Consider the following 16,132-nt stretch of genomic DNA (forward strand, 5'->3'; position numbering starts at 1 on the left):
ATTTCTTTTTTTTTTTTTTTTTTTTTTTTTTTTTTGAGACGGAGTTTCGCTCTGTCGCCCAGGCTGGAGTGCAGTGGCCGGATCTCAGCTCACTACAAGCTCCGCCTCCCGGGTTCACGCCATTCTCCTGCCTCAGCCTCCCGAGTAGCTGGGACTACAGGCGCCTGCCACCTCGCCCGGCTAGTTTTTTGTACTTTTTTAGTAGAGACGGGGTTTCACCATATTAACTAGGATGGTCTCGATCTCCTGACCTCGTGATCCGCCCGTCTCGGCCTCCCAAAGTGCTGGGATTACAGGCTTGAGCCACCGCGCCCGGCCTAGAGCCCATTTCTGACCTAATTTGCCCCTTCTTTATGATGAGTGTTCTAAAAATTATGACTAGTGTGTCATATTTTCTATAAGGAAATTGAAATAGTAGAGAGAGGAACGTGTAAGCACAAATCTTCCCTTTCCTACCTCTGTGATCCCATTCTTCATTCAGAGTGACCACAGTCACACACCTCGTTATCTTCCTTCATGTATTTTCATGGACACATAAACATACACATGTGCCCCTTTTTATCATTCAAGACAACTGTGGTCATCCCATCCTACCTAGGTATTTCCTCTTGTTCACATTGCCAATAATTATAAAATACAGCTCGATTTCAGAGATGAAAATATGAAAAAATACGAAAATTTTGAAGTGCCGTCAGTAACAAGCTGCAGGAAAACTGTGCTCACGGAATCATTGGGATGTGATAGCTATGCCTTGCCTTGCTCTTTTCTTTTCTAACAATCTGACCTGGTGATCTCTCCTGTAAACACACTAGGACTCCCTCACCTTCACAGCAGCACAGCCCAGTGTACATGCCACACCTGTGGTCTCCATTGTAAGAAGGCTCTGTGGGAGATGCTACTTGTAGTTTCACTTTGATGCTATAAGAAGTGCTACATTCACTGTGACTGTCTAGATGTGTTGTTTGCTTCTAGGACTTTATTATTATTATTATTAGAGATGGAGTCTCACTCTGTCACCCAGGCTAGAGTGCAGTGGCACCATCTCAGCTTACTGCAACCTCCGCCTCCTGAGTTCAAACAGTTCTCCTGCCTCAGCCTCCCAAGCAGCTGGGACTACAGTTGCGAGCCACCAGGCCCAGCTAGTTTTTTTGTATTTTTAGTAGAGACAGTATTTCACCATGTTGGCCAGGCTGGTCACGAACTCCTGACCTCAAGTGATCCACCCACCTTGGCCTCCTAAAGTGCTGCGATTACAGGCATGAGCCACCGCTCCTGGCCTTAGGACTATATGATTATTGTTAGAAGTAGATTTCCCAGATCAAATGGTGTATTTATTTTGTTGTTGTTGTTGTTGTTAGAGATGGGATCTCAGCTCTGTCACCCAGACTGGAGTGCAGTGGCGAGATCACAGCTCATTGCAGCCTCGAACTCCTGGGCTCAAGCAATCGACCCTTCTGCCTCAGCCCCCCTGCTAGCTGGGACTACAGATGTGCACCACCACATGTAGCCAATTTTTATTTATTAAAAATGAAATCAGTATTCAAAACAGTAGTGTTTTGAAACATGCTTTTCCCCACTTATAGACATTTTCAGTATTTCAAATCTCATTTTAATGAGTTTATTTCCATTTTCATTCTGTGTATATGGGTAATTAGTTTATGTAGCTCAAAATTCAAGATACTTAACAGGCATTTATTGACATTCCCTTCTCAGTTTTTCTTCTCCACTTGTCCATTTTGCTTCCTGAGATACAACCATTTTTACCTTTCTTTTATATCCTTCCACAGCTATATTATACACACCTAAGCAAGATTGCAAATATGTTCTTCTTTTCCTCACATATATACAAATAATTAGACATGTGCACTTCAATTTTGTGTGAATAATTGCTTAAATTTTGATCTAAAGAAGACAAGTTTTTATTTTTGTTTTGAGACAGTCTCACTCTATGGCCCAGGCTGGAGTACAGTGGAGCTTTCACGGCTCACTGCAGCTTCCGCTTCCCTGGGCTCAAGTGATCGTCCCACCTCAGCTTCCCGAGTAGCTGGAACTACAGGTGTGAGCCACCATACCTGGCTGATTTTTTAAATTTTTTGTAGAGACAGGGTTTCACCATGTTGCCCAGGCTGGGCTCAAGTGATCCATCCTTCTTGGCTTCTCAAAGTGCCGGAATTACAGGTGTGAGCCACTGTGCCTGGCTGGTTTTTGCTTTTTTAATGAACATGTTGCAAATCATGCAGAGCACCTGTTATTCTGCATTTGCTGGGTTATAACAAACATTGTCATCTCTGCCTACATTTAAAGGTGCTGGTGTTATTTTAATACGTCTTTTTAATTTAGTAATTAATTCTAATTTTCCTTTGAACTGAGATGTTACTCATTATTCTCCTAGAGTTGCTTTTGCTTTTAATTGTTCATATATGTTTCCCTTAGCATGTTTTTTGTATCTCTTAGTTATTAGATACCTGAAAATTTGACATTGGTATTTCTCAACTCTTTGAGATGCTATGTTAAAATCTATATATTTAAAAATAATTTTGCCCAATTTATGTCTAAACTGCTCAAAATGCATCTCAACTGCTCAGTCACTGTGGTTTCTCTTTCTCCATTAGGATGTTGTACCTCAGGCGTTGTTAGATCAGTATTTATCTATGACTGACCCTTCTCGTGCACAGACGGTTGACACGGAAATTGCTAAGCACTGTGCATACAGCCTCCCCGGTGTGGCCTTGACACTCGGAAGACAGAATTGGCACTGCCTGAGAGAGACGTATGAGACTCTGGCCTCAGACATGCAGGTGAGTAAAGCAGTTAAAGAATTAGCAGAACGTGCACATGGAAGGCACAGTGCTTTGCTTTTCATAACCTAAAGAATTTCTGTTCGTGTTCTAGCATGTTCTTAGTGTTATAGGAAATTATGTATGGAAGAGCTTAAGAGTAATAACAGAGCATGTTCTTTTTGCACTGTCAGAGTCCCACAATTTGGTGGCTTCATTTTTATCTAAAGCATTAGAAATTGTTAGCACATTCAACATGCCTACATTCCTAACTTAAAATGTGTTATTATCTAGAGTTTATCTGTAAATTAATTGTTGAGAATATAGGATTTAATTTTTCACCTAGAAATAGTATTATAAATGCTTATTTGATTTTTCACACTAGATGTCAAGATATTTGTTTAAACTGTAGTAGAACCGTAGTATTACTAGCAAGTGTGAAGTTCTGGGCCCCGCGTGCCTTGAGCATTGCAGTACAGACAGGAGAAGTTCTGTGGTTCTTGCTCTCTCCTCGTCCCCACACACCACCCCCACCCCCTTTCAACAGAACACACAAGGTAAACCTTTGCTTCAGGTCATTTTGTCTGGACATCTGTGACTTTCGTGTGACCTCTTCCCAGGCTTGATGACCTAACCTCCCCTGCCAGGCTGATTTCTATATAAACAAAGTTTGCCCCTCTTTGAACACACCCGTTCCTTCAGTGAAGTTGATCTCTCAGTTATTAAAAAAAAAAAAGCAGTCTCATTAGGCTAATTTGTACTGAAATGTGATGACTTTTCCTTAAACTTCTTAGTAATTACTATATTTTTCAGGGAATCAGTGGTGTTGACTCAGCAAGTTCTAAGTGGGAAGTAATCTTGATAGGTCAAGTTCCTCCTTTGACCTGTGAGGTTAGGAAAGCTGGGCCCAGGAGAAGTGAATTTATCTGTGTTCATACACTTCTTCAGTGCTGCGTCTGGTCATGGAACCACAAAGGCCCAATTTCCATAGAGTGCTTTGTCCTGTGTATTCGTGTTTTCAGTCTTTATTCCACAGAACTGTAGGGTTCCCGTGGGATGAATCTCCAGGGGCAGCTGGGTGACTCTGACGGCTCAGAGTCTGGACTAGCAGTTCTTTCTAAACTCTGCTGCCCGCCTCTTCCATGAGAACATCTCTGCCTTCATCTGTTTTATATGTTGAACTTAGGTGTAAAATTTGATTTCAAGAGTGGATTCTGGGTGGAACGGAAAGGAAATAAAATGTTTGCTCTAAACTGTTTCTCTTTAGGTAAAGTTTTAAGTTACTGTGTGAAAAATTAAGCCAACATGGAGAAAAGGATGTTTTTAACTTAAAATTATTATAAATGCAACACATTTCTGTTGAGGGTTTCTTTTCCAAGGCTGTGTGCAGATTTCCCTAGTCTTATATTTCTTAAATTGCCAATTCCTTAAGAACAAATTTTATTGTTCTGTTTAGTTTTTCTTAATCCAAGGTGTGGCTGTACCGGAATCTGAAGGGGGACGGTAAACTGGGGAGGGTGCTAGAGAGCCTTTGGTCCATGTGCAGCCTCAGCTCATCAGCGTGTTCTAGCATGTATTTAGTGTTACAGGAAATTACGTATGGAAGAGCGTGAGAGTAATAACAGAGCATGTTCTTTTCGCACGGTCAGAGTCAGGATCCGACATTCAGAGAACTACAAAAACTTAATGATTTCTGAGCATTTTTTCCTCATGAGTGAAAGGAAGATAATACATACTAGGCAGGGATTTAAGATTTTTCTGTTATACTTTTCAATGCATAATTTAGGCATTTAAAATTAGTATCTGTTATTACTATTCTGATTTAATGTTTTGAGATTAGTGACATTCATATATAAATTAGCCTTCGTATATTGCCTAAAGGTTGAAGTACTGAGTACTTCGTGGTCAGCTTACTAATGTGTTTTCATTTCTGCAGTGGAAAGTTCGACGAACTCTAGCATTCTCCATCCACGAGCTTGCAGTTATTCTTGGAGATCAGTTGACAGCTGCAGATCTGGTTCCAATTTTTAATGGATTTTTAAAAGACCTCGATGAAGTCAGGATAGGTGTCCTTAAACACTTGCATGATTTTCTGAAGGTAACTTTTAAATTCTTTTGCAGAAAAGCACAACAAAATTCTGCTGTAAATCTAAATCTTTATCTTCTGCTAGCACCAAGAGAGGTTTCTGTGTGTTCCTATGTAAGAAAGTATAGCCATAAGTTTATGTTAAGATGTGACTTAAAAAAGAAATAGTTCCATAATTATACTTTCACTTTTAAAACAGTATTAGATGATAGTGTTTTTTTTTTTTGAGACGGAGTCTCACTCTGTCGCCCAGGCTGGAGTGCAGTGGCAGGATCTCAGCTCACTGCAAGCTCCGCCTCCCGGGTTTACGCCATTCTCCTGCCTCAGCCTCCCGAGTAGGCGGGACTACAGGCGCCCGCCACCTCACCTGGCTAGTTTTTTGTATTTTTTAGTAGAGACGGGGTTTCACCGGGTTAGCCAGGATGGTCTCGATCTCCTGACCTCGTGATCCACCCGTCTCGGCCTCCCAAAGTGCTGGGATTACAGGCTTGAGCCACCGCGCCCGGCCTGATGATAGTTTACAGACATTTGTACCTTTTTATTTTTCAAAATTATTGAATGAAATATACGTTTTAAAAAAAAAAAAAAAAAAAACCATTAGCTGCAGTCATCCCTCACTATGTGCAAGAGGTATGGTTCCAGGTACCCCATGCACACTCAAATCCATGCAGTACTCCAGTCCTGTGGAACCCGCATGTAGGAAAAGTCTGCCCTCCGTGTACTCCGGCTTTGCATCCAGGAATACTGTATTTTCAATCCTCACTTGGTTGAGACAGACAATTCCGTATAAGTGGACTGATGCAGTTCACACCCCTGTTGTTGAAGGTCAGCTGTGTATTAAGTTTGGAGGCTTTATGTGGTATTCCAGGAGTCCGAGAATTTACGTTTAGCCCTCACTACTTTAAGAGCTGTTATCTCCAAAGTGAATAGCCTTGATTTTTTACAAATTGTTTAATCCTGGAGTACTGTTGTTTTTCTTAGACTTTAGCCTTGAAATTGACTCTGATAATTCTAAGGCTTGAGTGATAGAAGTAATTGGAGTCCTCCCTTTTAAAAAACATTGAGACTGGGCACAGTGGCTCACGCCTGTAATCCCAGCACTTTGGGAGGCCAAGGCAGGCAGATCACTTGAGGTCAGGAGGTCGAGACCAGCCTGGCCAACATAGTGAAGCGCTGTCTCTACTAAAATACAAAAAATTAGCTGGGCGTGGTGGTAGGCACCTGTAGTCTCAGCCACTCAGGAGGCTGAGGCAGGAGAACCGCTTGAGCCTGGGTGATGGAGGTTGCAGTGAGCTAAGATCGTAGGCACTGCAGCCTGGGGTACAGAGCAAGACTCCATCTCAAAAAAGTAAGAAACAAAAACATTGAGACCTATATTTTATGTAGATCATATTGAAATTTTTTTTTTTCTTTTTCTTTTTCTTTTTTTTTTTTTTTTTTTGAGACAGATTCTTGCTGTCACCAGGCTGGAGTGCAGTGGCATGATCTTGGCTCACTGCAACCTCCGCCTCCCAGGTTCAAGTGATTCTCCTGCCTCAGCCTCCCGAGTAGCTGGGACTACAGGTGCGTGCCACCACACCTGGCTGGTTTTTTGTTTTGTTTTGTTTTGGTTTTTTTTTGTTTTTTTTTAGTAGAGATGGGGTTTCACCATGTTAACCAGGATGGTCTTGATCTGACCTCATGATCCGCCCGCCTCAGCCTCCCAAAGTGCTGGGATTACAGGTGTGAGCCACCACGCCTGGCCTGAAATTTTTCTAATTGTCCCAATATTGTCCTTTTTTAGTTTTTCTCTGCCTAATTTTGAATCCCATAAAGTGCATATTAAATTTAAGTGTTATGTTTCTTTAGTCCTCTTAAATCTAGGTGTCACTGGCATTTTTGAGGAGTCCAAACCAGTTGTTTTACAGAATTACCCTCAATTTGAATTTACACAATTTGATTCTGGGTAAGCAAGGTTTTTTTGCAGACATGTTAACCTGTGTAGGTTTTCATGCATTTTTCTGAATGTGTCACATCAGGGCTAATGTGATGTTGGCTCTTCCCATCATTGGTGACGACAAGGCTGGCAATTCCATTATAAAATGACCTTTCACCTTTTGTGGTTAATAGAGAATTGGTGAGGTGATACTTTAGAACTCTGAGTATCTTTTTCTCTAGAGTCCTTCACCAGTGCTCTCATAGCCAGGAATCTGTACATGGTTCTTACCTCAATCAGTTAACTGTGTTGGTTGTGAAAGAGTTATTTTCTATTTTCATAATTCTGTTTTTTTTAAATTAATTAACTTATTTTGAGACAGGGTCTCACTCTGTTGCCGAGGCTGGAGTGTAATGGTGCGATCATGGCTCACTGCAGCCTCCACCTCTCCCAGCTCAGATGATCCTCCTACCTCAGCCTCCTGAGTAGCTGAGGCCACAGGCGCACTTCCACACCTAGCTGAGTTTTGTATCTTTTGTAGAGACAGGGTTTCGCTGTGTTGTCCAGGCTGGTCTTGAACTCCTGGGCTCAAGTGATCTGCCCCGACTTAGCCTCCCAAAGTTCTGGGATTACAGGTATGAGCCACTATGCTCGGCCATTCCTTCTGTTTTTATTAAGTAACATTCCTGTGTAAAATAACCTGTGCCTTCTCTCCCTCCCCGGTTTCAAAAGTTGTTTTAGTATTGGTGTGGACTCTAGGATTTAAAAAATTCAACGTAATGCAATCCATTTCTGTCGTTTGTTTTGAGCATCAAATTTGACTAGTGGGGACCCGTTAAAGCTGCCTCTTGTGTCCTTTGATTTGTCCTTTTATTTTTAAGCGTATCAACACTTGCAGTTTCAACTTTCCCTTTCCCTGTCCCAGCCTGGAGTCAGCTATTTCTCCAAGGAACTGTGGTCCTTTTTAGTGGAGAATGGTCCTTAGAAACTGAGATCCAGGCACTGGAAGTGCTTATTGCTCCTGGGCTGTCATTTCTTTCAGGTCTTTTCAGGAGATAGTAGCTAGGAGGTGTGTACTTTTTTTTTTTTTTTTTTTTTAATTACTAACTTCATATTGTTAAGAACTACTTCCATTTCAATACTGTTTCCTCTCTTTTCTTCACTTTATATATTTTTTTCTTTTTACTCCTGGTGTAAAAAGTCTGTTCTTAACAACATTAATGTATAATACTTAGTTGTGGCTGGGCGCAGTGGCCTGTAATCCCAGCACTTTGCGAGGCCAAGGCAGGCGGATCACTTGAGGTCAGGAGGTCGAGACTACCCTGGCTAACACGGTGAAACCCCGTCTTTACTAAAGATACAAAAAATAGGCTGGGCGTGGTGGCGGGTGCCCATAGTCCCAGCTACTCGGGAGGCTGAGGCAGGAGAATCGCTTGAACCTGGGAGGCGAAGGTTGCAGTGAGCCAAGATCACACCGCTGCACTCCAACCTGAATGACAGAGTGAGACTGTCTCAAAAAAAAAAAAAAAAGTTTACTCAGTTCCACAACATAAATGAAATAGTTTCAGAGTTACTCCACCAATAATAATTCCCACATCAAATCAGCTACGTAATATTCAGGACTTCCTAGCACATTCTGTCCTTAGACTGTCTCTTGAAGATGTGTGGTCACTCAGTTCACACTTTGGCTTTTTTCCCTGTGATTGGTTTCCGTCTGATGTACAGTTAGGTTGGTTTGCTTCCCCCTTTAAATATTTATAGAGCAGCTATTGGGATACATTTATTTTTTTTCTCTCAACAAATACTGAATGCCTGCTCTGTGCTGTCACAGTGCCACATGCAGGGCTTACACACGTGGTTAAGAGCATAATTACTGCCTTAAGTGGGGCCATGGCAACAAGGATGTCATATGAATAAAGGGGGGCAAGTCCTGTAATCAAGCTGTGCCCGGCGTACTGTGGGGTTTAGTGTGGCTCATTGATAGGCACAAGGAACAAAGATTTCCAGACAAGATGGTGATTCCTGAAGGCAAATGGAGTTATTCAAGGAAAAATAAACTTAATACCAAATTTAAAACATTTAAATACAACTACTACATTTCCTTTTCAGAAGAATTAACCATATTGCTTACAGTCTGTTTTTACACACTCTAATAAAAGAAATAATGTCTGTACCTTGTCCTGGTAAATATTTTTATTTTGTTACTTTAGCTTCTTCATATTGACAAAAGAAGAGAGTATCTTTATCAACTTCAGGAGTTTTTGGTGACAGATAATAGTAGAAATTGGCGGTTTCGAGCTGAACTGGCTGAGTAAGTTCTAACAGTTTATTAGATTATATTTTGGAGGGGTATATATTTACTTCATTTTTACCTTCTCTCAGTTTCATTACTTTGTGTAGATCCAAGTTTCTATGTGGTGTTCTAGCCCTTTAACGCTTCCTGTAATACATGTCTTACTGTCAGTGAATTTCCTCAACTTTTTTTTTTTTTCCTGAAAATGTCTTTAGTTCATTTTTATATTATTTTTATCATGGTGAAATACACATAGCCAAATTTGCTATTGATGACATTTAGTACATTCACCATGTTGTGGAACCATTCCCTCTATCTAGTTCTAAAATGTTAACCTCCCGAAAAGAAAAACGCACGTCCAATAAGCATCTACTTACTATCTATGGATTTGCCTATTGTGGACAGGTCATGCAAGTGGAATCATACCACATGTGGCCTTTTGTGCTCGGTTTCTTCATCTAACACTGCTTTCAGTTGTCCCTCCATACTGTATCCTCTAGCTGAACTTGCCTCCCTTTTTGTGGTTGAGTAAATATTCCATTGTATGGATATACCACATTCATTTAGTGCATTCATCTGTTGAGGAACATTTGGGTTGGGTGTGTGGTCTTTTGTGAATAGTGCTGCTAGGAACGTGTATGTACAAGATTTAATCCTTGAAATCTGTTTTCAGTTATTTTGAGGTGGATTTGCAAGGCCATATGGTAATTCTGTGTTTAATTCATTGAGGCACTGCCAGACTTTTCCACAACAGCTGTACCATTTTACATTCCCATCAGCAACGTATGGGAGTTCCAATTTCTCTATGTCCTCACTAACACCTATTTTCCTATTAAATTTTAAAAATATTTCTAAATTGGCCAAATAATAATTGTGCATATTTACAAGGTATGTAATGATGTTGCAATACCTATTGGATAGTGGTTAGATAAGGGCAATTAGCATATCCATCACTCGCTTATCATTGATAGCTGTTCTGATGGAACAGCACCTTGTTGTGGTATGATTCGCATTTCCCTAATGACTAATGATGTTGAACACTTTTTCATAAGCCTGTTAACCATTTGTGTATATTTTGTGGAGAAATGTCTATCCAAGTCTCTTGCACATTTTTAAATTGGGTTGTTTATCTTAAGTTGTGTTGTTGAGTTGTAAGAGCTATTTATATATTCCGTATCATAGACCTCACGTGTATTTTCAGATGACGTCTTTGCTGAGTATGGGATGTGGGGCTGACAGTTTGTCTTTCAGTGTATTAAAAATGCCACTCCATTGAGTTCTGGCTTGCCCACTTCTGACTCGAAATGCACGCCTCTTCTTCCGCCATGTAGTGCCAGGATGTGAGTCCAGCTAGTCAGGATCAAGCTGGGCTTGCGTTTTGTCATTGCTGTGGTTACCTTCAGTGTATTTGGGGCTTCAGTTTTCCTCACTGTGGGCTGCCACTACCATTGCCGTTTGCTGAGGGTGGGAGCTGGGGCACCAGTGGTCTTGTAGTGCGAGTATTCCACCCAGGCTTTAGCTATACCTGCACCCCTGTGTAATGGGTGGGACCTCCTGTCTGTGCTTGGTCTCGGGCAGGACTTCCTGCAGCTCCTCCTAGAATAAGGAGCGTTAGTTCTCCTCTCCCCCAGTTGCAGCGTTTTTGCTGGCCCACAGGGTGGACAGGCTTTGGGCCCCTCCACCAGCAGGTTAAGCCTTTTGCTTTGTGTGAGTGAAGGGCCCAGTAGAGTGCTTGGTGATTCGTGGCTGTCCGTGAGCCGCTTCTGCCTGCTATGAGACATCGCTCCTGTTTCTCCTGACTGTCTTTCTTGAAGCACCCATGGGAGGCAGGTACCCTGTGGAAGTCAGAAGGTCAGAAGGTTGCCTGGGGATGTGAGCTCCCTGTGTCGGGCACATATGGCTTTGCTTGAGCCACTCTGTGCTCGTGCCAGCCACCATCTGGCCCTGGGCAGCTGGCTACAATTCGAGCTGATTTCTCCCCACCCTGTTATGTGCTGGCAGGTGCCCTGTCCCTCCGGGCTCTGCTGAGGGGGAGAGTTAGGCTGTTTGGGTGCTTTGCAACCCCAGCTCTCTGATGGGCTCAAGAAAAGATCTTGAAGTTTATATAGCTTTTTCTACTGTAGGGTCAGTGACATTCTTGCAGTTTTCTGTATTCTAAGCAGAAACTGATGTCCTATTTGGAATTCTGATTTTGAACTTTGTCGAAAAGTACGTGTGTCTGTTTGAGGATGTATGTTTGTATACACAGGTGCATTGTCATGACTGCATCATCTACATTCATGTTACAGTTGACTTCCTGCTTATTAGAAATGTAAATCATCTTGAACATAAAATCTGAAAGGCAAAAGTCTCACATCCAAGGTATTTCTTCAAGGGCATCATTGAAGCCTTCAGGTTAGCTTGGTGGATGTCATGAAAGTCTCAGGGCCCCTCAGATGTGATGGGAAGGTCGCTGGAGGACACCCTCCGTCTGTTATCCCTAGCGAGTCCCTTCCAGGAAGGCTCCTCAGAGCCTCGACAGGTACACAGCAGACTCCCTGCCTCTGCGGGAACTTCTTACTGAGAAACTTGATTGTAGATGGAAGCTTCTCAGCACGTTCCAAACTGTAACCATGGATCAGTGTGGGCCATGTTGCAGTTGAACATACTAGGAAGTGCTTTGCTCTCCGTTCCCATGGATGCAGAGCTCTACGGCTTTTGTTTTCTTACACTCTAGGGAACTTGAATAGCGTGTAAGTGTGTTTCCAGATGCACAGAGACTGGAGGTGACTGTACAGGAGAGGGCTGCTTAGTCGCTCCTCTTTGCATGTGTTTGAGACAGGTGCTCCGTAATCCAGTATTGCAGATTATTTAAATGAGAACCTGTTTTCATTTGTCTCGCCGATTTTTAAACATTATGTTTTTGTAATTCCTTTTTGTAGACAGCTGATTTTACTTCTAGAGTTATATAGTCCCAGAGATGTTTATGACTATTTACGTCCCATTGCTCTGAATCTGTGTGCAGACAAGGTTTCTTCTGTTCGTTGGATTTCCTACAAGTTGGTATGTATTGAACTTTTAAAATTTTAGATCAGTAAACTCTAAGATCCTAGATTGGAAGCTGTTCCTCACTTCACACTCACCCTCCCAGGTCAGCGAGATGGTGAAGAAGCTGCACGCGGCAACACCACCAACGTTCGGCGTGGACCTCATCAATGAACTTGTGGAGAACTTTGGCAGATGTCCCAAGTGGTCTGGTCGGCAAGCCTTTGTCTTTGTCTGCCAGGTAAGCGAGGCCCTGGGCTTACCTGTTTGTGAGTTTTTCTCCTAGAAGAATGTCTTCTTTGACTTCCTACCTCTCTCTCATCCTCTTCCTTATTCTTAAGAAACAGAACCTTATGGTAGCCTGGCTGTTTCTAGGATCACCTGTCCCCATTGTTGGGCATCTGCTGGCCCCTCCCTCCCAGCCAGCCAAGCCCCTTCTTACACTGGCACGCACCACGCACACCCCACGTGCCTGCTGTACATGCATGTTCCACACCACACACCACATGCCTGGAATGTGCGTGTTCTGCTCTACACACATTCAGATGTGTGCATGTGTACATTTGACAGTGCACATACATGCGTGTTCCTCACTGCATATTATACAGGCATACATACATGTACCACACCACACACATACTGTGCACACATATACCATACCGCGGTTCCCACTAGAGGGTGCTCATGCCTGGGACCCAGACCACAGGTGTGAAAATGAAAGTGTGAATGAACACTCTAGGTCTCCGTAGAGCAGTTTAAAACCTGTCTGTCCATGTGGGCAGTTAATTATGTAATTTTTTATTTGAGTTCCCAAGTACCTGGAATTTTGGTTAAAAAGCAGTAAAATTTGTGCCTGTGGTCACTCAGAGATTTTGTTGGCCAGCAGTCGAGTTTTTGGCTGCATTGACAGAGAAGCCTAGAGCAGCTGTTTCTTTTCCCCAGACTGTCATTGAGGATGACTGCCTTCCCATGGACCAGTTTGCTGTGCATCTGATGCCGCATCTGCTGACCTTAGCAAACGACAGGGTTCCTAACGTGCGAGTGCTGCTTGCAAAGACCTTAAGGCAAACTCTGCTAGAAAAAGGTAGGTAGTGACTCTACTAGGAGAAGCGTGTGAGTAGAGAGGGAGGTCTGTCGACTGCGCTGATCAACAGATACCAAAGCAGAAGTATTGTCTGCTCAGAGAAAATAATCTGGTGGAAGGAAATATTTTAGTTGTTCTGGTGGTTCTCCCAAGAGGGCATGGAAGATGAAAGGGGTTTTTTAGCCCTCTACTGTTCAAGTTGGAGTTTATCGTAGGCATGGATCATTTTTATCATTTAAAACTTAGCTTTTTTGTTTGCTTGATTTTTTGAGACTGAGTCTCATTCTGTCACCCAGACTTGAGTGCAGTGGTGCGATCTCAGCTCACTGCACCCTCTGCCTCCCATGTTCAAGCAACTCTTCTGCCTCAGCCTCCCCAATAGCTGGGATTACAGGTGTCTGCCACCACACCCAGCTAACTTTTTATCTTTTTAGTAGAGATGGGGTTTCACCATGTTGGCCATGTTGGCCAGGCTGGTCTCAAACTCCTGACCTCATGTGATCTGCCTGCCTCAGCCTCCCAAAGTACTGGGATTACAGGCATGACCCACCATGCCTGACCTAAAACTTAGTTTTTAAAATTGGGTATTCATTTTCTTTATGTGCAAACCATTGGCTGGCAGCATGCCACTTGCAATCTTGCAATCTTCAGTATGGAGGCTGGTACCTGTGTTTGCTCTCCCTCCTTCTCTTCATTAAGCAAGAGACAGATGCCCCGTAGTATTTGTTTTGTTGGAAATTATAATCTCTTCAAGATTAAAGGTGGTTTATTTTATTTAATCGACCCCCACCCCGCCTGCCACCCAAACACCTCATCAATATAGTTGCATGGATGAATGAAGCACAGAAAGAAATTTGTAGTAGATGTCAAAGAATAAGGATAAATGAATATTGCTGCTTTTTTTCCTCTTTTTTTTTTTGTAGTTGGTGTTTGGAAGCGTTTATTCTTTTACTGCTACTTAATAGCTAAGAAGTGTGATGTTTTCATTTATTTATTTATTTATTTATTTAATAATTTAATATTCCTTAGCTGTCATTGAATATCATGAGATTTAGTCTTATAAAAACAAGATAAATCTCATAACTCTTTTTATTCTGGCACTTTTTCTTCCTATAACAAATCAGGTTGGATTACTGTTTATGTTTCAGTGTGGCTTCTGTTTGTACTTGTAGAAATACCCAGTTTAACTGTTTATACTCGTACTTGACGGAACTCTGAAATGTTCCGTTGGACTGGTTTCATCTGTCCTGTGCACGTGTCATTTCCAGACTATTTCTTGGCCTCTGCCAGCTGCCACCAGGAGGCTGTGGAGCAGACCATCATGGCTCTTCAGATGGACCGGGACAGCGATGTCAAGTATTTTGCAAGCATCCACCCTGCCAGTACCAAAATCTCTGAAGATGCCATGAGCACAGCGTCCTCAACCTACTAGAAGGCTTGAATCTCGGTGTCTCTCCTGCTTCCGTGGGAGCCGAGGTTCAGTGGGCGTTCCGCACGTATGTGACCTGGGATAGCTTTCGGGGGAGGAGCGACTTCCCTCTCCTGCAGGCTTCATTGCAGGTGCAAGTTGCCTATACCCAATACCAGGGATTTTAAGAGTCAAGAGAAAGTACAGTAAACACTATTATCTTATCTTGACTTTAAGGGGAAATAATTTCTCAGAGGATTATAATTGTCACCGAAGCCTTAAATCCTTCCGTCTTCCTGACTGAATGAAACTTGAATTGGCAGAGCATTTTCCTTATGGAAGGGATGAGATTCCCAGAGACCTGCATTGCTTTCTCCTGGTTTTATTTAACAGCCGACAAATGAAATTCTTACAGCCTGAAGGCACACGTTTGCCCAGATGTGAAAGAGACCTTCAGTATCAGCCCTGACTCTTCTCTCCCAGGCACAAGGACTTGCTGGGCTGTGTGACCAGCTGTCCAGCCCAGCCCTGTGTGTGAATCATTTCTGATGTGTGTAAATGGGAAAGGAGGGTTTTTTACTTCCCCTGAGGGCTTGATGCTAACACAAAAGTAGGATTGACTTTAACTCTTAAGCGCAGCATATTGCTGTACACATTTACAGAATGGTTGCTGAGTGTCTGTGTCTGATTTTTTCATGCTGGTCATGACCTGAAGGAAATTTATTAGACGTATAATGTATGTCTGGTGTTTTTAACTTGATCATGATCAGCTCAGAGGTGCAACTTCTTCACATACTGTACATACCTGTGACCACTCTTGGGAGTGCTGCAGTCTTTAATCATGCTGTTTAAACTGTTGTGGCACAAGTTCTCTTGTCCAAATAAAATTTATTAATAAGATCTAGAGAGAGAGATATATACACTTTTGATTGTTTTCTAGATGTCTACCAATAAATGCAATTTGTGACCTGTATTAATGATTTAGTTTAAAGTGGGGAAACTAGATTAAAATACTTGTCTTTTAACTAGTTTATTAGTTTCTCTGGAATCTGCCTGTGTCCCCGGGGTTGGGTCTTGTTCTTGGCAGCAGTAGGTGCCTCTTGGGTGCTCCTCCTGCTCCTGCCTACAGCCCTAAGGGCAGGTGGGTGCCGAGTGTCTGGCACAGCTTGGACACCCCCCCCCACTGCCCGAAGACAGCGGGCGGGCGGTGGGGGGGTTGTCTTGAAGCTCCTGAGACACAATCAAGCATCTCTGAGCCTCGATTTCTTCGTCAGTAAAATGGAAATTAGTAAAACCTGCCCTGTTTCTCACAAGGTTGTTTTGCAGGCAAATGAGGTCCTCTGTGAAAGGTGGTTTTGTAAAGTGCTGCGTGTATTAAATGTTCGATGTTCCTGTAAGCCTGGTTTGAAAACCTTGGCCTGAGTCCCCTGGTGCTTCTGTGAGTTTTGGTTTTATTTAGTTAGCCAGGGGGGACTCCTCAGTAAGTCAAAATAAGTTCCTTTGAACTTCAGTGTGGGATTTGAGAATACATGGGCTGCTTCCTGT

At 42.6% G+C, this 16,132-nt stretch overlaps 1 protein-coding gene across 2 annotated transcripts in view; it reads left to right on the forward strand.

Annotated features, from left to right (window-relative positions):
• Positions 1 to 15,615, forward strand: part of PPP4R1 (protein phosphatase 4 regulatory subunit 1) — a 71,250-nt gene extending 55,635 nt beyond the window's left edge. For both annotated transcript variants that reach the window (XM_025365052.1, XM_025365053.1), the window contains exons 14-20: positions 2,613 to 2,798; positions 4,714 to 4,875; positions 8,989 to 9,089; positions 11,993 to 12,113; positions 12,202 to 12,336; positions 13,038 to 13,179; positions 14,448 to 15,615. In XM_025365052.1, coding sequence (XP_025220837.1) covers positions 2,613 to 2,798; positions 4,714 to 4,875; positions 8,989 to 9,089; positions 11,993 to 12,113; positions 12,202 to 12,336; positions 13,038 to 13,179; positions 14,448 to 14,611 — 1,011 coding nt within the window. In that variant the 3' untranslated portion in view covers positions 14,612 to 15,615. The remainder of the gene's footprint in view (positions 1 to 2,612; positions 2,799 to 4,713; positions 4,876 to 8,988; positions 9,090 to 11,992; positions 12,114 to 12,201; positions 12,337 to 13,037; positions 13,180 to 14,447) is intronic.
• Positions 15,616 to 16,132: the final 517 nt, after the last annotated feature.

This window comes from Theropithecus gelada, chromosome 18 (assembly GCF_003255815.1).
Source record: "Theropithecus gelada isolate Dixy chromosome 18, Tgel_1.0, whole genome shotgun sequence".
In the NCBI taxonomy this organism is placed as follows: Eukaryota; Metazoa; Chordata; class Mammalia; order Primates; family Cercopithecidae; genus Theropithecus; species Theropithecus gelada.